At 43.5% G+C, this 23,740-nt stretch overlaps 1 protein-coding gene across 2 annotated transcripts in view; it reads right to left on the bottom strand.

The window, feature by feature from the left end:
• Nucleotides 1-19,336: 19,336 nt before the first annotated feature.
• The window catches only part of uvrag (UV radiation resistance associated gene), a 76,756-nt gene continuing 72,352 nt past the window's right edge, over nucleotides 19,337-23,740 (bottom strand). The window contains exons 15-16 of one of the 2 annotated variants that reach the window (XR_014554939.1): nucleotides 20,619-21,506; nucleotides 19,337-20,585 (exon numbers count right to left, since the gene is read on the bottom strand). Coding sequence is in view for 1 of the 2 variants with exons in the window: in XM_083696156.1 (XP_083552282.1) it covers nucleotides 20,696-21,506 (811 nt within the window). In the remaining variant the exon portion in view is untranslated. Of the gene's footprint in view, nucleotides 21,507-23,740 lie in introns of both variants that reach the window. The other variant, XM_083696156.1, reaches the window with a different exon arrangement.

The following is a 23,740-nucleotide window of genomic DNA, read 5'->3' as shown; positions in this document are numbered from 1 at the left end:
ACGTCTCCTAACGTAGCACTGCTACTTCACCCCTGATGCAACGCTTTTATACAGCTACAGTACAATCACATAGAAAAACAAGGCACACATACAGTGCCTTTGGAAAGTATTCAGACCCCTTCACTTTTTCCACATTTTGTTGTGTTATAGACTCAATTTAAAATTGACTAATTTAAAAGAATTTGTCATCAATCCACACACAATACCCCAGAATGACAAAGCGAAAAACAGGTTTTTAGAAATTTTTGTAAATTTATTAAAATTGAAATACAGAAATACCTCATGTACATAAGTATTCAGACCCTTTGATATGACACTCTTAAAATTTGCTAAATGCAAAAAGGTGGAGAGAAAAAAGCACAGTCGATGGGACAACATCATATCAGTCACTGTATAAAATTGGTCTATAACCTAGTGGCCCAAAAGAATGCCTTATTGGAAAATAATCTATCTCATATCCATAATTGTGTTTGCAACAATGAATTCAAGTGATACAGCAAAGAAAGTGGCTGGAAATGTGTATATGGTTTTACTACAAAGCATTAAGTTAGGTGCAAATCCAACACATGCAATGCAGTTTCCGCTCATCCATCTCTCGTGTGAAGAATAGTGGTAGCTGCATCAAAATATGGGTATGTTTGTCACTGGCAGGGACTGGGGAGTTTGGCAGGATCAAGGGAAAATTATTAAATTTGCTGAGTTGGTAGTGACATCCTAATCTCCACAGTGTGTAATTGATTCCTATGCAAATCAGAGACCCTATAAAAACAAATATATTAATTCCAAAATTACATGAACTATTATCCTTGCATTAAGATGGACTCAGTTCAACTTATTGAGTGATTTGTTGACGACATTTTTGCATTTTAGGTAATTTTAAGAGTGTCATAGCAAAGGGTCTGAATAGTCGTGTACATGAGGTATTTCTGTATTTCAATTTTAATAAATTTACTGAAATTTCAAAAAACTTGTTTTCGCTTTGTCATTCTGGGGTACTGTGTGGATTGATGGCAAATTCTTTTAATTTAATCCATTTTAAATTGAGTCTATAACACAACAAAATGTGGAAAAAGTGAAGGGGTCTGAATACTTTCCGAAAGCACTGTATATCTTAGACTCAAACACATCCTGAGGCACTTCCTGTTGAAGGACACAGAGGCGCATGGTTTTCCCACCCTGCACCTGGGTCTCTCTGCACAAGTTTTGTTACACAGCCCCCCCCCTCCCTCTCTGCCATTCGACACCTCCAAACTGTCATCGCCACAAGCTGACAGGGGGCTGTGTTTCCCACACGGTCCAAGGAGCTCAGAGGACGTGTGTGTTCTCCTCTTACATTGGGCCCTGCAGGTACACTGTCACCTTAGCAGTGTCTTACCACACAGGCCCACTCCAGGGCACCTTGTGGTCCGCATTGTCACCTCCTCGTATGACGTCACTGGACATTCATACCCACACTTTGCCCTTCAAGTGGCTGATCACATTACCATCCTGAGACCAAAATCAGACAAAACAATCTCCTCCTCTGTGTTGGACTTTATAGGCTCCTGGGCGGTTATTTATGCCTGTAGCTGGAGGGATATATCCCCAGTGAGCACAAGGCATTCTGAGGTTAATGGGAAATCCTCCTCATTTCGCTCATACAGGGAGATTTATTCTACTGACTTAAGTTGTAGCACATGTGTCTTACATGGACATAACAGCATATCGGATATGACTGCTGCCCTTATGCCATAGGAGTCATTTGTTAGGGAGTCAAGGGAATTGTGGACCATTCAGTGGTCTGCCAACCCTGTATGCAGAAGGTTAGGGTTCCCTTCATCTGCTGTGCTTGGCTGGTACAGCATGAAACTTCTTCAAGGCACCAAAATGTGTGCCACACACACGCACACACACACACACACACACACACACACACACACACACACACACACACACACACACACACACACACACACACACACACACACACACACACACACAAACCAGGAGCCACCCAAATGAGTAACAGAGTCAAATCTTAGCGACTACCATTTCTTAATGTAACGACAATTATGGTTTACCTACAGTAAGTAGTCAGATCTGTAGGTCATCAGAGAGAGCAACAATCAGGATGTAACAGCCTGTCACGTCTTAAAATAGCCATTGTTCCTGTTGAAATGTATTTCTGTCCTGCTTTCTTTTGTTCAGCCCCATATCCACTATCCACTATCCACTTTGCATCTATCCTTAGCTCCATTGTCGGTGGGATTATGGTGACATGTTTTCTTTTATTGCAGTTACAGCACCTTCAGTGTCCGTCGCCGCAAGGCAACTAGAGGTCACACACTGCAACAGTATCTACTCAGCCTGACGTTGTACATGTACTTATATGCATCATGTTTACATGGTTACATGTTATTTTATTATAGGAATAAATGCCATTATTCATTAAGTTGAAATGTAATTAATTCCAGGCATTGTTGAGGATGTTATTAAAAAGCTTGTGTTACATAGCTTTGCTTGTGTTTTTTTATATCTTTGAAAGAAAGGTCTCCACAAAACAAATGGGATCAAACTGCAAGAGACCTCCTGTGAGATAAAATGTTAGATAAAAAGGAGAAAGTGTTGATAGTTGCTCTAATGAGAAACAGCTTGATCCACCAGGAAACTCCTGTGTCACTGATAGGAGGATAAAGAGGTAGACAGTGTATGATGTGACATGGGGTTGTTGTGGCTACAGTGCTACAGCTAAATAATCAGCATATTTGAAGTCAATCTGAACAAAGTCATGTGCGTCCTCATGCTAATCAGGTTAGGCTCAGACCTGGTAGGAACACAACTGAAACAGTTATAATGTTTCACATGAGGAAGGGGGACCGATTTTGATAGCACACATATGCCTCCAATCAAAAGAGGAGGAATGGGGGGTCAAGGTTGAGCCTGCTAAAACCAACAAAACATCTGAGGATGGAGATATAAATCTGGCAAAGGCAATATTTGTCAGATAAGGATAAATGAGGTCTTTCTAAGAAGAGATTTGATTTCTCTCCACTGGCAGTTACAGTGCCCCCTTGGGCTTTCAGGTCTGGTCCCCCACCCCACCCCCCTCACCACCACATCCCACTCCACCCCCCAGTGTTGGATCAAGCCATTATCTCATCTGTCTCATTTAGACCAAACCTGCACAGTGCTCTCTCTGATCCTCACCCAGCAGTTTCCATAGGAATCCACATGTCTCCCGACCGCATCGCCAGAGTCCATCCATCCCACCAAGACAACAAATAACTCACCTCAGCTGATGGATGACTCACAGTGAAGCATGAGATGCTACAGTAGATCTCATACTCCCACTGGTACAAATGCAAATCAAATTCAGTTTGATGTGCGACTAACGTGATGCTTTTTGATTATGACAAATTATTACGGCAGAGACTTTGTGTGAATGTTAAATGAGGCCACATAATCAAATAACACAGAATTTACTGGAGAAACTAGTAAATTAGCGACAGAATGACAAAAAAAGTATATGTAAATATATGTAAATATTAAATCAGAACAATAGATATTTACACCTCAATAACAGAGACTGTTACATAAATAGTAACTAGATCTTGGCAGGACAGAGACTGCATCATGTGCCATGCAATGCAGAAATACACTGACAGCACATCCCAAAAGACGAACATTCATAGAGAGACAGGCATCATTTACGACCAGTACGTGATCTACTGCTAGAAAGGCCCAGTGTTAAATCATATCACTTTTAATTGATTCATTTCAGACCTCCCAAAGTCCCCCCCCCCTCTCTCTCTCTCTCTCTCTCTCCCTCTCTCTCTCTCTCTCACACACACACACACACACACAGAGGGAGAGAGAGATAAGTTCCCAGTGGGAGAAGATGAGCAAGATTAAGGAGGCTTAAAGTTAATGACCACCTCTTCAGAAATCCAACTGTCACAAAGCCCTTACCGAGGGTCGCAACAACAGGCTGTGTGGTTGGATAACTAGGATATGACCAAATAACTGTTAGACAGGCCATCATACAAAAGAAGCAAAGACTTTCTTTCCTCCAACTATCAGCATTTGACTAATGTCTAATATTACTGTTGTTTTAGAGGGAGGATAACTGATCGCTGAGCACTTAAATTGTTCTCTAACAGAATGGTATCACTCCTCCCTCTCCTATTTAGTCTGATTGTCATTTTGACTTCATTAAATCTTATTGTTATAACTATTGCAAAATCCATTCTCAGACATGCTTTGGACGGTCAGTAAGATTCTAAGGCAAAGGCCAAGGGAACATTTGATTGGATACATCAATCACCATCAGGAGCCCGTACACAGAGTCCATACTTGAAACACACAGCCAATGAAACGGAAAGCACCCCTGGTACGATTTAAGATGACGTTTATCCCACTTATCTTGGAACGAGGCACTCCTGACATTGTACAATAAAGCACAGAATATTAAAGGGATGGTTCAGCCTTTTTCATGTTTAGATGAACTATCATCTTACCCTGAGTTGTCGTCATAGGCCAGTAGTGAAAGATTCTCCTGCTCTCCATTCTTTACTTTGATGTCACAGCACAGGATAATAGTTAGCAGTTCCGTCTCCAATAGACAGAATTCCAACTAAATTAGCATTGTTTAAATTACATGTCATAATCTCGTCAGAGAAACTTTTAGTTTAGAAAGTTTAATAGCGTCTACTAGATGCACCTGTAGATGCTTTTATTGTAGCTAAATAATATGCAATGATCTGTTGTCACATATACTTCCTTGATTCTATCACTGTAGGAGATTGGTACATTTTGGTTCACAGCTAGTAATCACTCCACTGTCATGTATTTATACATGTATATTTTCTCTGGCTTTTGTTTGTTATTTCTAATGTTTGTATATTGTTCTACACACTGTGTTTGTGTTGAAAAAATGAATAGAAAAATCTGTCATACTGTTTTGTTGATGCTGAAAACCCTGCCCACAGCGAAGCACGAAGCTACCGTACCTGGCTGTGAGTTTACAAAGAGGAAAATGAGTTAGTTCTGAGCAAATTCATCTGGGGAATTTGGAAAACATAGTATGCACGTCAATAAAGCCTTTCAAGCGTAACTTGCTGCTAAACTTTGTTGAAGTTTCTCTGATGAATTTATGGCACGTCATTTAAACAATACTAATTTAGAATCCTAAGTACAAGTATGTCAGGGTAAGATGATATTTCACCTCAACATGAAAATAGGCTGAGCCATCCCACAGTAATGTCTGGCTATGTCTGTCACAAGCCCTTTCAATTTAGCCTGTGTTCCAGAACGGCAGGGATTCTGGAAGACTGGAAACACATGCAGTCAGCGCAGGAGCTGCTGAGCAGATGGATGATCTTAACATGGGCCAAGCCTGGGCCAACAGAGGCCTTGCTTTCATCGCCCTACCTGTCTGGCTTATCTTTAGTCTAGTGGAGGACATGATGGAGGGCTGAGGGACGTGGATGGGAGCCCTGGAGGGGCCAGAGGCTGCATAGAATCTCTGAAAGAGAAGAGCTGTCAGTCACAGGTGTAAAAGTCAAAGCGTTTTACAGACCTCATCTGAGACATCATCTGTAAAGCTTTGATCGAGGCCGCTCTGTGTGAGACCACCGACATGGTTGATATTTTCACGCTAGCACACTAAATATGTACAGTGTGAATGTGCTGTAATATAAATAGAATATGTGTGCTGCAAAACTGAATATACAGTAGAAAACTTGCATGTCGAGACATATACAGTACTGTACTTGACATGTGAAGAATTGACAATAAAGCCACTTTGACTTTGACTTTGACTTTGTATCTCTGAAGCCACTATTGTAATGTCTAAAGTGTCTATCTAAAAATACCTGAATATCCACACCAAAATGAGCAGGTGCAGCCGTATGTGTTATTTCCCATGGTCACATTTGTTTGATATAACAGGGAAAGTCTCAAAGCAGAGAGGATCAAAGGGAATGTTGTGTGATATGTAAGGTGAGGCCATGGCAGTGCCAGTGTTTAGCCTGGGTTCTATGACAGAGGTCCCAGTGAGGAGCACAATCCTCCAGTGGGTAGGGGCAGGGGTGGGCACAGGGGCTAGGACTGATATATTCCAGGGATGGAGCCCTCTGTGCTGTAATTCAGTACCTGTGAAAGTGTGGCTTCTTAATCCCCAGAACACATATCCCTTTCAGCAGAGCTTTGCAGTATGACAACCGTGCTCAGCCCAGTGCTGGTATTGACGATTAGGACTCAGGCTGAGGCAGGGGCAGAGGCAAGGGCTGAACATCTGAGTATTGAGCTGCACTCTCCCCAGGCAATCACTGTAAATGAAGAAGGCATTCTCAGTCATACCTTGTGCTAGGTACCTGGTGAAATACAAATGAGTCTCTCTCTCTGTGTGAGTGTTTTCCAGCTCCCATTGTTAATGCCCAGGAGCCTGAGTCAACAACAACTCCCACCATGTTCCTGTTTTGGAGGCGCTGGACCATTATCAGTTTCCTGGCTCCCTCTCTATTGCCATAGTTACAGTACTCCTGTCTTTGTGGTTTGTCAGTCAACAAAAGGCCTATTTGATTTTCTGCCCTGTATGGACGGAATCTGTTGTTAGAAAACATGACTAATGTGTGAGAAAATTGCTGGAGAGCATAAATCGATGGAGAGCATAAATTCATCCTGTTAGAGTGGATGGTATGATAAGGGCAAGGAGTTTTTCCTGACCACGTGACCTGACCAGGTAAAACTCAGGGCCCTAGCTACAGTATGACGTTAACCATTCCTATTTAGCTGCTAAAACAGTGTATGCCAGACATAATTTACCTTAATGTGAAATAGCCAGTCAAAACCTTCCCAAGACATACTGTAGGAATAAGCACCAAAAGAGAAACCAAAATGTTTCCAGAGGTTTGTGCTTACAAACATACATTCCATATTTATATCAAAGGCAGCTGTGGGGATTTCATATGGATTAAAGTAACACTATCAGACTTTATCAAAAACAACAATTACATAATAGCACCGTCCCAAGAAATAGTAATGCTTTCTTCAGATAATCTACAATGACATATATGATATTCCACTCTTCACATTACAGCAGCCTTTCATACTGTGTCAGATTTCAGTGTACAACCGGTAATAACAGTACGTTAATGGCGTAATAATGTTATTAAATAAGAATGAATATCCATTTCAAAGGCTAAGGCTATTTCTAATGGACCACTGGTGTGACAGCAGAATGGAATGTTCTTTCCATTCTGATTCCATAGCCACTAACAATAGGTGTATCAGATGCATTCTTTATGAAACAAACGTCAAGTTGTTGCAAACAGTAGCCCCACAATTTGAGTTGCTCTGACCGAGTCTCGAACTTGTGACCTCTGACTTGCCAACACACGTGATCGTCTCCTCAAATACCCAAAGTAAACCAGCTATGCCATTGAAAAGCTAGCAATACGACAGCGCAGGTGGGGGTATCTGAACTTGAGGAGTGAGTTTACCATCTCTATGGTTCTGACAAATAAAAACATTACAGTGGGAGAGGGGGTATATATTCCCAGTCATACAGTAAGTGCAGGTCCGAATCCATGCCTATGAATTACAAGTGAGGAAGCTGAGAGAAAATCCACTTATTTTCTCAGTGAATGGTTGTAGCCCATCTCTCACCAGTGAGAGACATAGCTCTAGAGGGGCTCTGAGGCCTACCCTTTAAGGAGCTATAGTGACAGACAGGAGCAAGTATTTCCCATTACTCTTCAAAAGAGCCCAAACTCCTTTCTTCCTTTACTTTATTTCAGCCCATCTGGAGCACCTCCCCAGCTCTCTCTCTCTCTTTCTCTCTCTCCCTCCTCCCTCTTTCCTTCTCTGCCTCTCCCTCTCCCTCTCCCTCACCCTCCCTCTTTCTCTCCCTCACCCTCCCTCTTTCTCTCTCTCTCCCTCTCTCTCTCTCTCTCTCTCTCTCTCTCTCTCTCTCTCTCTCTCTCTCTCTCTCTCTCTTTCCCACCACAAAGCCTTAAACAGCGACAGACTAAAAGTGTGTTGGTTCAGGGACAGACATATTGCCATTCAGGGACAGATTCTGTCATGCCATGGGCGCACTGCTTGGATCGTCCCCCTTATGCAATGCTGGATTTCATAAGTTCTTGAATAACAACAATTTGTCGGAGCTCCTCTCTCTGAGTAATGTTGGTAAGAGAAGAGAGGGTGAACATAATGTGAGGAATGAGCAGTGTCTGCCAGACTGGCCACAGAGCTGGAGCCAAGACGTGGATCGCTGGTAAGGGTCCAAAGCTTCAGAGCCATGGCATGTTCCTCCCCCATCCAATAACTAGGCCATGTGACCCGCTAGATTGACATGGAATGCCTGGCACACAGATTCCTCTCAACCTCCCTATCATACAATCAGTGTGTGTGTGTGTGTGTGTGTGTGTGTGTGTGTGTGTGTGTGTGTGTGAATGTGTGAGAGAGAGAGAAATATAGAGAGAGATCATCCAAACCTTGCATATACTGTAAACCAGTGAAAACTGCTCTCTTAACAAACAAAAAGATACTGCCCCTACATGCTGTACTTTCCGACAACCTACCACAAGCCTAATATGTGATAGTAACATTCAATACAAAGTCAATGTGTTCCTTTGCTGGAAGTTTAGTGAGCTATAGACTAGTTATGCACTGTTACTCAAAGGCGGGTCATTCAAATACTACATTATAGTATGTGTGTTATTCTCTACATGATCATCACATAAATAACGCCCCATATCTACAGGAAGCAAGTGAATGGAAGCACTAAACATGATGACTGGGAGGGAATGGAGGAAAGGGGGGTTGGGGTTAAGGATGCAGAGAAATTCTCAGTATGTTGGGTATGACACTGAGATGAAGATGACTATGGTGGAAGTGTACCAATGAATGAGCTGTGATGGTTGGATATGTGACTTGTATCTGGCAAACTTTGGCTGCTAAAACGTATGTTTCCCTCTATCATAGACCACAATCCTAATGTGATAGGGCTCCAGACAAGACTACTGGAGCCCCATCAGATTACACATCTTTTTCAGGCCCAGTGGATACTGGCTGAACCCCTGTGGAAATGTCATACTCTGTGTGAGTGCACTGAGAATGTTGATGAAGCATTAGCACTGTTGACGTAAGTTAAGTCAGTTAAAAGTTATCCTCCTGGTTACAAAAATCTCAAATAATAAAGTAGGCTCTCAGATTATGAGGGGAAAAACACAAGGCTGTCCCGGGATAACTTAACCCTCTGAATTGTGTTTTTTCATGGACACGTTTGACAAGTCTGCAAGAAGACCAGAGACGTATTATAAAATAATAGGATCATACGTTGATTAATGGTTTGCTGACATATAATAACCAGATACATATCAAAAACCACGTTCTGGGTTTGGCCATCTAGGCGATCTAATATTGCCCATAGATATATAGCAATTTGGAAATAGAAGGCAAAACATCAGATTTATCAACTGTGAGGGGAAAAAAAGGTTAAAAAGTTAGCCAGATGATTCATAGGCACGTACTTCAGAGGGCCCTGTTTGATTCAGTGTGCTGTGCTGCTGATTCCCTGATATCAAAGCATTACTGAAGCCTGGAAGACTTCTTTCTCATTACAGGGGAAAGCTTTCATACCCTGACACAGTCAACAGGACTTAGTAAATCTCCTAGCGGGGGTGTCGTCCCTGCTGAGAAGATTTAAATAAAGGGGTGCCAGGACAGAACCCCTCCCCAGCCCTCTCACCTTCATTATTTAGCCCTCAGCAGTTCTCCCCCCCCCCCCTCTCTCTCTCATTCCCTCCTTCTCTCCTCACAGCTGCCTGTGTGATCAGTCTCACCCTCTCACTGAGGGGAGATCAGCATCAGATGTGTGTGAGCGAGGCCTCCGGTCAGGAGGGGGCTCTGATCTAAAGGCTTCACTACACCTGGGCAACATGACAAGAATATTAGCAGTTAGACATCCTGCACAAGTTATGATTACACAGGACTCTGAATGAGGCAGCTGTGTTACTGGGAAGATCAACACTGACAATGTCCATGTGTGTCTCATTAAGATGATCTCTGACACTCAGCAGCCAGGTGTCTGTATTTGGCAGAGAACCACAACAGGATGTGTGTTTGTCATGGTGTGATCAGCCACATTCAAGTAATTGTTTCGTAGCAAAATCAGCCAAATGTCTGCAGACCCTCTGAGGGACAGTCTGCTATCTAGTGAGTGGTGAGGTCCTAAGTGGTCTGGGGTTGTGGGAAGTAGTGAGGCTGATCAGTGACCACAAAATTGACTGGCCAATACACAGCAGAATGTTGAAGCTCAACCAATCACAGGGGTTTTGTTACTGTAGGTGGTTGCCCAATCAGATATACATTTATAAAATATGTCCAGGTATTCATGAGTCAATGTGTCAGAATAACAACTAGTATAAAGGCTATTATGGACATTGAGTCTCTCCTCTCCTCATGTGTCTTTATGCAGAGCTGGTGCAGGCCTAATCCTCTCAGTCAGGTCCGTTGGCTGCCATTGTTAGGAGCACCCATCCTATCAGTCACAAGATCCACACAATCTACTGATGCACGGCTGTCCCTCAAAAGGAAAAGGAGAGGTAATGAGTAACAGGAAAAAAGAGAGAAAAAAAGAGCTGTATATTGTCCATGAGAGAACATCTACAGAAACATATATAATGGTTGTAAAGCAAGTGATCATCCTGTAAAAATCTAATCTTTCCTTTGGTGTTGTGAGAGGGCTTTCTGTGGTATTATTACCTATTGTTAGCCATAGGCGACTGTTGTTAAAACTCATTGTGTGCTTGGGGAGTATTCCACTCTCCCTCCATATGTCGGTGTCAATTACGTCATTCATAGCTTGTAAAGGTAATTATAGAAAGCCACAAAGTGTTCAAGCACTAATTTAACACAAGTGTTCATATGAGCTTGTTAGCTAGCACTGGTGCTGACGTCAGTCTTAAGCGATTGTGTCCTGAGGTTTGAATTTCAGGAGGGCCCAAAAAGGAACCGTCATGGTCATTGCGATGTTATTCTTTGCCTAGTATATTCCACTGACATCCATCCAATCCCAATATTGATATCGCTCCAATGAAATCAGTTCCACACAAATGCGTTTCATGAGCCTCAACATGTGGCTGTGGAGAGAGCAAGTCAGCCCTATAAAAGTCAGGTTTGCGGAGGGGAAAGATATGGACGTTTTTTAAAGGAAAACACTGGAGGGGCGATTCTTTGGAATGAGGCATTACTGCACAAGAGATTGGGACGCCAACGAGATTCCAGGCAGATGGGGCGTCTGAAATGGCTGAAACAGCTGAGTGAGCTGCAACGCAGCGTGGCCTGGACAAGCTCAGACAGTCCACAGTCAGAGGTCCACAGCCGTAGAGAGGTGCAGACTGGGATACACCGTGGTCAGACCACTCTCTGACAGGGGAACAGAGCTGTGTGGTTTCCCTCCACACTCGTAACATATTCCCCTAATCCTTGTATTATGACTATAATCCTGCTATAAAGAATTATGGTCACAGTATGAGGTCTCGGCTCACTAAAGAATTAAAAGTCCCTACGCTCTCTGTTGACTTTAACCGAAGTATTGAACCATTGCCAGGTCTGATTTCAGACTCCATCATCTCTGATGAGCCTTAAATTGACTTTTGATGGGGCGTGGCTAATGGCATTACTCATTAAATCACTATACACAATCATATACTGGACTCAGCCGACTTCTGAACCCATGTGTCATTCTTAACTGCATTAAACTGCAACTGCAATGGATCGTTAGTTTTCCTGTACACATGGTCTCACAATGGTTGCCAATAGTTTTAATAAAGAAAATAGCTGTGTGTTGGTATCGTAAGTGTCAGAAATCACCCTGGGGGTAGAGGGGAATCCTATATTAATCCATATATAGAAAACCTGTTATAAAGTCGGGGGCTGGGGCTCGAGTGGTGCACTGATTTGGCCGGTATGTATTTTGTGAGGTGCTGGTGATGATGAACAGTGCAGCAGACCTGACACCATGGCCATTATGAATTCTCAAGTTGTGCACAGCTCACACATATGAAGATCGGTTTAAACATGGAGAAACTGTAGAGAATAAGGCCTGCTCACTCTCCAAAGGTTTGCCCGCATAACATACATTGCTGTGTGTATGTATACCCACCTCACTTAAGTACATAGTGGTCTATTCTGATTTCCTTGCCCTCTGCACCTTTTACGCACTTCTGCCGCGGCGCTTTCCAATATTTGGTATTCACATTGTGAAAAGGTGCGTGCGTATCTCATCAAATAGGGGTTCCAGACTTTAAGCGCTTGGAAAACAAAAATCACATCCGCTGCCTCAAAATCACACCCCTCTGGTGGCCAAGAGAAATCATCTATGAGTTCAATTCAAGATAGATTTGTCTGAGGAATTTCCATGTCCTATGGCTATAAAACCTTTATTTTGAACACAGTTTTTCTGGATAGTGTGGTGGAAGTCTAGGATTTACCACTCTGTACTTCAGCTCTTCGGAGGTAAGAATCAAGAAACAAGTCCTGAGTAGCCACACTATTTGAGTCCGGTATTTATTGCTTGCAAACAAGAGACAAGAGCGTAACAGCAGCCCAGCGTAGATCCGGGGTTCCGTTCAACGCAAGTCTGAAAAGACAATGATCAGGTTTGTCTTTTATACAGTTTAAACATAATGCCAGGCACCGCCAAGGCTATCGGCTGATGGGCTTGTGCTTACGTGAGAAAGGGCGGGAGAGAATGAACAATGGGGAGACTCTCTTACTGATCAATCAGCGCTTTCTTACTGATTAATCGGCGTTCAACATTTCACACCTATCGGCAGGATGCGCCTGTCCCCCCATTATTGCTCTCTCTCACCACTCCCTCCGAAACCACCGCTGTTCACATGGTAAATTATACAGTGCTTCTTAGAACAATGGCTATAGAACTTTAGAGGTGTGGCAAGAGAAAATGTAATCACAGTAGTTACACAAGTTGTATCAGTCATATGAAAGTGTATAACCTGAAAATAGTTCTATGAATGTATTTTCCATAACAATAGTAAAATATAACAACTGGAATTTCATAATTATCATTGGGCTTTAAATAACAATGAAATATCCTGTTCTTTGCCATAGCCCACGTGCTTTGGAGTGGAATTGTGTAGAATAATGGCCAAATTTGCCATGTGGGGATTAATTGTACTAGTGTGGGATCTTCAAAGCAGTGCAACATCTGTGTGTCCTCTCTATCATTTCAATAAACCATAGGATTGCATCGATTTCAATGACATTATCTAAATCACAGGCACAGAAAGATGTATATACTTGCAAAATAATGTTTCGTCCATAGTGCTATCAATCAATACTTCATGACCGCTGTCCATGGTGCTTATGTTGCGTTGCGAAATCAGTGGTGGGAACATTGCCAAGGCAATTGTATTCAAATGTCTATTAGAATTGTCATGGAGCACTCAAGTGTTTGCAAAGATTGTAACATTTGTTCGCAAAAGTAACTTTGGCAAAACAGTCATCAAATATGTTAAAAACACAGTAGTTATTGTGAAGAAGAGGGTTTACAAGTAAGAATTTAATTGTACTGTCATAAACTCTGCTGTATCCCAGTACAATAGACCTACAACTTTTAACTGTAGGCTATGTATTCTGTTATTCTTGGACTGGATTCCTTCCAACAGCATGGTCCCGTGAGGCCCCTGGGCACATGTCTTTTGGAGGCCCCCACCTCTGCTTTCCTATATTGGTGTCTTTCTTGCCTTCTTCCTCGCAAAATCATCCAATAGATCGTCAAAATCTAGCTGTCTGACAAGGTCTGACTCTATTGACATAAGTGACAATGAGCTGAGATGCGTTTGGTACATGCTACTCGGCAGCTCATTTTTTATTCTGCCTAAAATTTGTCACTGGCAAAGTTAGAAAAATCCGAAGTGCCACGAAAACATTGGGGAACACTGACTGCAGATTAAGTGCCTGCAATGTCTCAAGCAATTTAGTTGGCCACTTCTCACCCTCAGAGTCAGACATGAAAGACTGGAATTGGATGAGTTTGTACACAAACTTTATGTCCAGGTCTGATGGATATGCAGCGGAGAGTGCATTTACCTTTTCCACTATGACATCACTGTAAAGACACCTGATCTGACATAAACAGAACTCCAAAGAGACTGGTCAAACGCTTGTAAGCATCCAAGCGATGTTCAAGGCATGCTTATCAATGATTTTTTGAACTTCTCCCTCCCCTCAAGTGTCACACCCGGCTCTGAGCTCTCATCTGCAAATGTTTTGCGTTTCCTCTTTCGCTGAAGATCGTGCTTATATGACTGAGAGACACCTGTCACATTTAAGGCTGCCCTTTCAAATTCCTCAAACTGGTCTCGCTATCCGCCACAAAATCCCTCAACGAAGACAAAAGCTGTGCTGCTACAGAGATGTCAATGTCACTTTTCTGCATGCTTGTAGCGTGGAACCGGTCAAGTATGATGTCCCAGAAATGTGCCATGAACACCATCTCTAAGGTGTCCAATTTAGCACATAGTCCAGCGGCCTCAATTTGAGTATTTCTTTTCTCATTATCATCATTGCACACCACCGAAGGCCTCTCTAATGTGGGTGTAATTTCTCCACAGTGCCTTGGTTGACTCTGCCCAAGCACTCCACTGAGTACTGGACAGTGATTTTAATCTGTCTTCCAAAAACATTCCCCCATCTGTGTGTGGATGAAGAGCAAAGTGTGTACAGTGACTGCAACATGTTAAAAAACTCGTCAGCCTCTGGGCTACTGCCGTCTAAGATGTTAACACCAACTATGTTAAGTGAATGCGCTGCGCAAGGCACATACTATCAGAGGTTTTTTTTGTTTCAGGTGGGCCTGTAGCCCATTGCATTTTCCTGACATGTTGCTTGCATTGTCATATGACTGACCTCTACAGTTTGAGAGGTCCAACCCAAGGCCCTCCACCATCAAAGTCACACAGTCTGCTAAACATTTACCAGTGTGGCTCAATTGGCTCAAAGCCCAGGAATTGCTCCACCACATTCCCTCTACTGGTAACAAACTGGAATATGAATATCAATTGGTCCACATGTGACAGGTCTGGGGTGGAATCAACATTTATTAAAAAATATTTGGCATCCCGAATGTCATCTGCTATTGTTTGGCGAGTTTTCTGACACATTAGCTCAGTGAGTTCCTCACATATTGTCGATGACAAATAGGACACTGTGCCTCTTCCTTTTCCGCCAAACTTTTTAATATGTTCAGCTATGAATGGGTCAAATTGTGATAGCAATTCTAGGATGCCAAGGAAATTACTGTTATGGGTTGACCCAAACCGTTCATCATCTCCCCTAAACGCAAGTCCTCTTTCACCCAAGAACTTGATCACTGCTACAACTCTTCAAAATGTCCCTCCAGTATTTACGTTCCCCATCAAGTTGCTGCATGAGATCTGCATCTACAGCACTGCCCTTTGTCTGCTTTGTCTGCTGGCAAGCATGCATGATCTATGTTCTGCACTCTTTTCATGTTCCCCTATTCTTTCAGAGTGCTTCCAATCACTAAACTCCTGACTAAAGCCATCGAGCTTGCTGGAGAACAATTTGCATGCAAAACAGTACACACATCCTGTTAAGGGTGAGTACAGTAGCCACTGTTTTGAAACCTTCTGCCCATTTGGCAATATACAGTTCAGAAGTTCATTGTTGAAACTTCTAGTCTTTCCACCAAGCGCTCTATCTCGGACTGAAGCTGGGTATTTTTCACTGCGGTTTTGGAAGGGGACTGCTCGTCTTTCAATAAGCACTTAACAATGTCACTAGAAGTGCTTTACCATAATGCAGGGTCAGTGACCTCATAGCACCAGGAATGGCTTGGTTGCTGATTTGATTCTTTGATTCTTTGATTCTTCTGCCCAACTGCTCCTGAGGTGGAAATGATGGTTCTTGTATACTATTAGCTCTGTTGAGGGTTCGCCTTCAAAGGATGGCTCTGGGGGAGTGACAACATTACTGGAAACTGAATTAGTGCTAGTTCTTTCCTCACAGCTGACATTAGTGCTGCTTCATTATTACTATCAGAGGGTTTTTGAAAGAAGTTGGCAATGAGTGGAACACTTTGAAGCAAAACTGTCTCTCTTGGCTCCTGTTCTTTTTTGGCTTTCTTTTTGGAAGCACCACTATTCCAACGTTTGTGGTCCATATTTCAGAACTATGTGGCTGTGGCTTTTGCTACCAAGCAATGTCTTGTATGCCTGCCTGACACAGAGAGAATTATGTTGCTTGCAATTCAAAAGATAACTTTTTTTTTCATTGGCTGAATAACCAACAAAGGTTTCTGATAAGTCAGTGAAATGACTTGGTGGAGACTATGCACATAGGCCACACCCCATCGATGGGGAGGGGAAAAAAAGACCTTGTAAGAACTGTTGATAATTTGCATGTCAACATTAGCATTGTCTACTTCTGTGGATCTAAAAACAGATGGTAGATGGAAAAAATGTATGGGGTTTTCCTTTCCTTTATCTTTAAGTATGGACTGGGTCTCTTATAGATACAATAGTGTATGAAAAAATATAACTTTTTATGTTTCACAAAATCGCTAGCTAATAAGCTCTCAATGAGGTTTTTATTCCCACGGCCACAGCATCCCATGTTTTGAACTAATAGTAGTTTTGAACTAATAGCACTAATAGTTAGCTAGCTAGTAGCTTTGATTTAAACATCATGACTGGCATGCTGTTTTAACATTTATTCAACCCACTACCCTTTTATCTTATACCCCTTTCACACAGATGACCCGCGAACAAATGCCACCCTAACTAGTTAGATAGCTGAGTTTTAGGCTGATAGTTAGTTAACCAGCTGGCTTTTTAGTGCAGCTAATTTGGTTGTAAGGGCAGCTAGCTGGCAAAAATGGCAGCTAGCTAACTAATTTCTGTTAACAAGTTGAATCATATGGGCAGCTAGATAGGGAAAATGGGCAGCTAGCTAAAAAAAAGGGATAGCTTGTTACGGTAAGTCAAATAGCGAACGGCTTGCCATAATATGACGCCCTTCAAACTGGCCTGTTATGCAGAATGAATTGACTTGTTGGTGAATATTGTATCATGTCACAGCATATTGTAGCGGGCAACCAGTGGCTCAGTTGTACAGAAGCACTGTACTCTCCGAGAGGCTCTCGTTTTAAGCATGCACTGTATGTACCAAGGGGCCCAGGTGTTATGCTCAATGTATGCACTGAGGGGCCTGGGGGCCATAGTGGTCAACTCACAATGTAAGTACTCAGGGGCCAAGGGGCCCTCACATAGTAAGTGCTGAGGGGTCTGGGGGGCCCTAGTGGTTAGCTCACGCTATAAGCACCCAGGGGCCTAGTGGTTAGCTTACACTGTGCGCACTGAGGGCCCTGATGTTCAACTTCCTTCAGAAGTCTTGGGCCACACACCGCGCATGGCCTGAGGCTTGGTGGCCCCCTGGCAGTCCGAGGCCCCGGGGCACTGGCCCCATTGGGTTACCCCATAATGTAGCCTTGCCAACAGCTGGGCCATTATTTCTAATTAGTAATGAAATTGTATACAGTAGATTTAGGTTATTTAATAGCAACTGACCCTGTCAAGGTAGGCTAAAAGACTGAGACCGCTAACAAGTGAAACGTCTACCACAGACAAGGATTGCAGTTTGCTGCTATATATACTTATGTTTTTCAATTATTGTCAGTGTCAGTTCAACAAATGGCAATTCCATGAGCAATGTTACATTACCTGATTAACCTACTGCTGAATCAACCATCATCCATAAAATACTCATAGCAAAAGATAACATTTCAAACCCTGCCAATAATGTTGCTGGACATGATACAGCCTCCAGTGCGCAGCAAACATGGAGATTTTGTGTGTAAAATATCAGATGAGAATGTGCGTATCTGTAATATTCATGCGGGATCAGAGTTTGATACATGCAGAACGTGCTCACACAGGTCAACCCAATGTAGCTCATTTAGGGCGGGTTATTAGGTTAGTTAGGTTATTAGGGCTAGAATTGAGTAGGATTTCATAACAAAATTATGTAATTTCATAACAAATGCCTCTCCTGGTCAAGTTGAATTTCAAACAGAGGACTTGTTAAAAGGACAAGCTGCCAACATGTCACACCTGAGATTGAGAATTGACATAACTGTTGGCAGGGTCATGCTCTCAGGATGGAACAGTGAATGCATAGTCACATTTGCTCTAGGATGAACACCACATGGAAAGACATAATCAGAAAGAACCACCAACCACCAGGTATGGGACAGCAATGGAATAACTGGGTGAAGTTAACCTAACCTAGGCCGCTGGTAATTGAAATGGACAAGACAAAATGGAGGGAACTGATGGAGCCCAAAAAGGGATGAAGAATATGTATGTTCTGAATGGGCCTCAAAATTAGATGTAGAATAAGGAGAAGGCATAACAGATCTGTTTTCTATGAAGTCACGTCATTAATTTTAAACATCATTTTTTATAAAAGTAGATATGAGGCACAGAGATCATAATAAAATCTAATTCCATATCTATGATATGAGGTAGGCCTTACCTACAGTACACTCAACACTAAGGCGGCTGTAGAACCTCCCCCCTCTTCTCCCTCTCTTGGGTCATTTAACTCAATTACAGATAAAAGACTCTCTAAGGACAAGCAAGCAGAACTTGAAAGCCCCTCCATCTAAACTGCAATCATCCAACGGGGTGAGGGTATACCGGGTCTGATGTGACAGTTGCTAATGTCAACCGCCAGACTCCAGCCCTTAATTTCTTTTCCCCGTCTTAAAAATACTTTTATGGTGCTATTATAAAGGTATGTCAGCTATGGAGAGGACAAACACTGATTTCTTTTATGCCCTGGTGAGGATAGCTGGAGTACTCGTAGGGTGTTTCCTAACCTCACAGCTGCACCAGATAACTGATGACATGATACTATTACCTAATAAAGCCAAATCAAATCTTCATGCCTCACAAGACTTTTCAATGCTCCATATACATTAACTATCAAAATATACAGTACAACACTGTGCATCTTCCAGATACGTAGTATAACCATGTGCATCCAAAGGTTCATACATGTGTTTCTAGCTTTATCTGAGGTAAAGTGACACTGACAGGAGATAAAATACAGAGGAAATATGTATTTTGAATATGTTAGTTTATAAAATGAGTGTTTGCAGCTGAAATTGGATATAATGAGGGGTGTGTATTCCAGAGGACTATGAGGAAGCCAGAGGACAGGCTGGATTGGACTGACTGACTGTTTTATAAGCCTACACACAAAACACACACACAAGAACAAGAACAGATAGACCACAGGGTAAAGGGGGCTACATACATCCATGCCTTTGGACTGTAAGTCTTTAATAATAAAACACCCTCCATACAAAAGTACAGTATATGTACATGGTCACATACTGCATTTTATGGAAATGATCTACTATGGTTCATCTTTCATCTTAAATACAATAAATTTCAACAGTCATCAACCACAGTACTTGATCATCATAAAAAAATAAAAAATGTTGGATGTTTTTGGGAGTACATCTTTGTACAGTGGGCAATGCAAAGCAGTAGACCATATCAGTGTCCATAAATGAGGGACTTTGTGGTTCTCTCAAGAGTTATACACGTGACAGGTTTAACACTTGACTATCAATGAGTGACTTCCCACTAGGGAGCAAAAGAAAAATATTTTTCCTTCAAAACAAAAACACATTCAGTGAGAGACATCATAAATAATGCACATAATTGCCAATGGACACCAGTGCAAAACAAATAAAGAAATTCAACCAGAAACAAGACAAAAAGCCAATCATAAACAGAGGGTAAAAATTAAAAAAGTGGATAAGTGTCATTAACATTTAGAGCCTGAGTAGGACATTTCAACAGCATACAGTACAGTACACATTGTTATTTTTTTGGTCTACCCTATATGTGAATTGTAGGACTTCATGTTAATATTCATACTAATGGGGCATACTAAAAATGGAAAAATAAGTGGATATGGAGGACAGAAAAACAATTGCAAGGACAGAAAAACAATTGCACGGTATCCCTGCCATGTGCCACAAGCTCAAACCTCCCTCCTATCCCTCGGGTCACCCCTGTCCAATGGGAGTGCCTGGAGGTGCAGGGCAAGACAGTAACGGAGTGTCTGATTGGGCTGTTGATCTTAGCTCCCCCATCTCTCTGTGGTGGCAATCTGCTATGTCTCCTATCAGGAGAGGTCAAAGGTCATAGATGGGATTGCTGTAGCCCCTCTCTTGCTGCTGGTCATCCAAGCCCCTGCCTCTGTGTCTAGCGGTTGTCAGCACACACACACTTCCTCACAGCCACTGTCATGCACCCTGAAAGAAGGCCCGGGAAGCGATTCAACCACAAACATTAGCTTTTATTTCATTTTAAAGGATTATTATAGAAATGTTTTTTTGAGAAGTGCAAATGGGTCATTATTCCAGATAACTGTTGTTTTTGATTCTACAGTATTGATGTTCAGGAGAAGGAGACACACACAGGACCCTTTTCTTCTCTCTGTCCGTGTCCCTGACTGGTGTGTCCTCTCCTCACCTTTGCACCTGTACTGCCGTGTCCTCTCCTCACCCCTGCACCTGTCCTGCCCAACCATCCTCTCCTCTCCTCTCCTCTTCTCTCTCCTCCCCTCCCCTCCCCTCCTAACTTCACTTATCAGAGTTCTTGCGCGGTCGCCGGAAGCTGGACATGTTCTCATTTAGTGCATAGATGCGGCGGGAGAACTCCTCGAAGCCAGCGGCATCCAGTTCGCCCAGCACCTGCTCATCACACTCTACAGCCACAGCATGGTCCACGGGGATGCAGGGGTAGTCCTCCATGCGTGCCCCGTCACCCAGGCCCAGGCCCAGGCCCAGCCCCAGCCCCAGCCCTAGCCCTAACCCCAGCCCCAGGCCCAGGCCTGTGGCCTCCGTGCCCATGATCTCCTCCGCCTGCTCCACTGAACAGCACAACTCTGGGGCTGGCATTGCCAATCCTGCCAGCCTCTCGCCTGGCACCACTGAGCCGTTCATGGCACCGGCGTGCTGGCTGGCAGGTGCCACCTCCTCACTGGTGCCCAATGCAGGAGTGGGGGACTCTGAGCCTGTGGTGCTAGAGGGCTGTTGCTCCTCCACCTGCCCCTCACCTTCTACCTTTAACTCCCCCTCCCCCTCCCCCTCCCCCTCGGCCTCCAGAGTCTTGGCCAGGCTGATGCCCTCGTCCAGGGAGGAGGACATGAGCTTGGGCGAGTGGTCAGGAGGCGCCAGGCCTGTGGGCTGCTGGGCCATGGCTGTGTTGTAGCTGGAAGGAGGTGTGGTGGTCTTGTCCTTCAGCTTGTCTGCCTCAGAGCTGGCCCTCTTGCGCAGCAGACCCCGGTCTGGAGAGCTGGTGTGGCTGGGGAAGCCCATCTCAGTCGCTGCAGAGACGCTGAGCTGGGACTTGGCCGGGACGGGGATGGAGCTGGAGACCTGGTGCCGGTCGCTGTGGGAGAGAGAAAGAAAGAGAAATTGAGATGATGGATCAGCGCATAAATCTTTCACATAACAAGGGTCATGGAGAGAGGGAGAAACGCCCCCAGCCTTCTCTGATCGGACATGGTTGTGCATTGATCTCATCCCCCCCTCTCCTGATCCAGAACGGAGACAGCTGCAGCCCTCAGCAAATCTCTCCCCGTTATTACATTCAAAAACATTTGTGCAGCTCATGCGACTGTGGACCGCGGATTGGAAGTTCACAGCATGCATCCTCCAAAGAATGTGAGCCGTTTCTCAGAATAACAGATAACAGACCCGTGATCTGGAGCCCCCCCCCCATCTGTCTCATTCAAATCATAAATTAACTTAAACAAGGGCCCCATAGACTTTTCTCATGGCTGGTACCATGTAAATTTCACCACTCTGCTTAACCATACTTAACCTGGTGACTCAGGTATTTGAGGAACTATTGGACTAGAGTTAGGAGGTCAAAGGTGACATTGGGGCTCCTGTGCGCTCAGAGCTCCACGTGTAGCTGGTTAGAGAGTAAATGTCCCTGGGTAAAAGACCCTGGCTTGTAAAGTGGGGTGGTGAGGTCACTGGATGTCCTCCTATCTGAGGTCTGTCTAGCATGTGACAGCAGGACACAGAGGTCTGTGCCAGGGGCATTGCCTAACTGTTTGATGGAGTGTTTCAGCATTAAACACATAGTAGCTTGTAAAGCTGGCCTTGACCGTGGCCCCTGCCCCTTGTGGAGACAGGAGCGCCCAGGGCACTGACACAGGGTTCACACATAGGTCTCCCTCCTGATGAGGTCATAGACATTATACAGGGACAGTGGTGCTCACCATGTCCTCAGTGCCCCATAAAAGAGGACCCAGAGTGGATGGCCATCCAAGGCACCATCCAAGGCATATTGGCCCTGCGCGTTTATCGACGACATCATCTAACGCAATCAGGACGGCATCCTCTGCAAGGCAGTGCCTCATTCACAGCCCTGGGGCATTGGGGTCTCTTAGACCAGAGGCATTGGTCCTCCAACACCACCTCCAGAAGCCTGTTCTTGTACTCCCATCCAAAGACTTACCAAGCCTTACCCTGCTTAGCTTGCCAGACAAGCCAGCAGAGGGATGCAAGATGATGTGGCTGCTGGCCAATCTAATAGCGGGGGCTAAATAGAAGCAACATGCCCTCAACTCTTAATCAGTTTTCAGAAAAAGACAAAGTTGAATGGTTTGCCATTAACGACATGTATCTGTGAACTCCACCAACAAAATCATTATAGTATGTTTTGAGCACGCTCCAATAATACAAACAAAACCCTGGCTTGGTGAAGGGAATAAAGATGTTCCATGAGAACCGAATTATCTTTCCAACGACCGATACCATGGTCAAAGGCCCTTCAAAACACAAGACAGGTTTGGAAACCAGAGCTGACTGGTATTGAGCAAAATTTGAAAAGTTCCATATGTAATTTATAACAAGCTAATGACTAACTTCAGATTGTTGTTGGGAGAATGACGTCCTTGTGGTAATAACTCAGATTGATTCCATCTCTGATTTGAATTAATATCAGCCCACTCTCTGGATCTCTTCCATTGCCCTTACCACGCATGCGTGTCCCAAAAACATGCTGATAACCAAACTCACTGAAAAACATATGGCCACTTCTCTCTTTCTCTAAATGTTTAGATGTCACAATTCCCCTGTATAATAAGGCACTTCTTGTTTGGGGCACATTTTGTTTGTTACATTAAGTTTCCCTCAAATTGGTTCCTTTAACCATGTATCAAATTAAGCCCCTTAATCAAGAGTGTAGGGTATGAGTAGTGGCGAGGGGGGGAGGGCTACTCAGTCAAATCTCCTAGGGCTGTCATCATATTTTTTCCTGCAGCACATTTTCGCTGTATGACTCTTGACATTGCTTTTTTATTGGAGCCAATTAGGCTGTCCCCCTTCTCGTGCCTCAAAAGCACGTACTGTAATTGATGTTCCGAGGGAGCTACAGCATACTCCCTCACAACTGCTGAACAACCTGGAAGCTGTACAGTAGAATGGGGGGACGATGCAGGATGGAATAAGAATTTGCCCGTCTACAGTACAAAAGAAGTACTCTTCTTTAAAGGTGCAATATATAGTTGACACAACAGCCCCATTGATCCCTGCAAACCGTACATGCCAATGTAAAAAAGTAAAATTAAATCAAATAAATCAAAAATCTGCAAACTGGTTCCGAGGTAG

This window comes from Argentina silus (genome assembly GCF_951799395.1).
Source record: "Argentina silus genome assembly, chromosome: 2".
NCBI classification, from domain to species: Eukaryota; Metazoa; Chordata; class Actinopteri; order Argentiniformes; family Argentinidae; genus Argentina; species Argentina silus.
The sequence above is the reverse complement of the archived record's forward strand: the minus strand, read 5'-3'. Positions and strand labels throughout refer to the sequence as shown.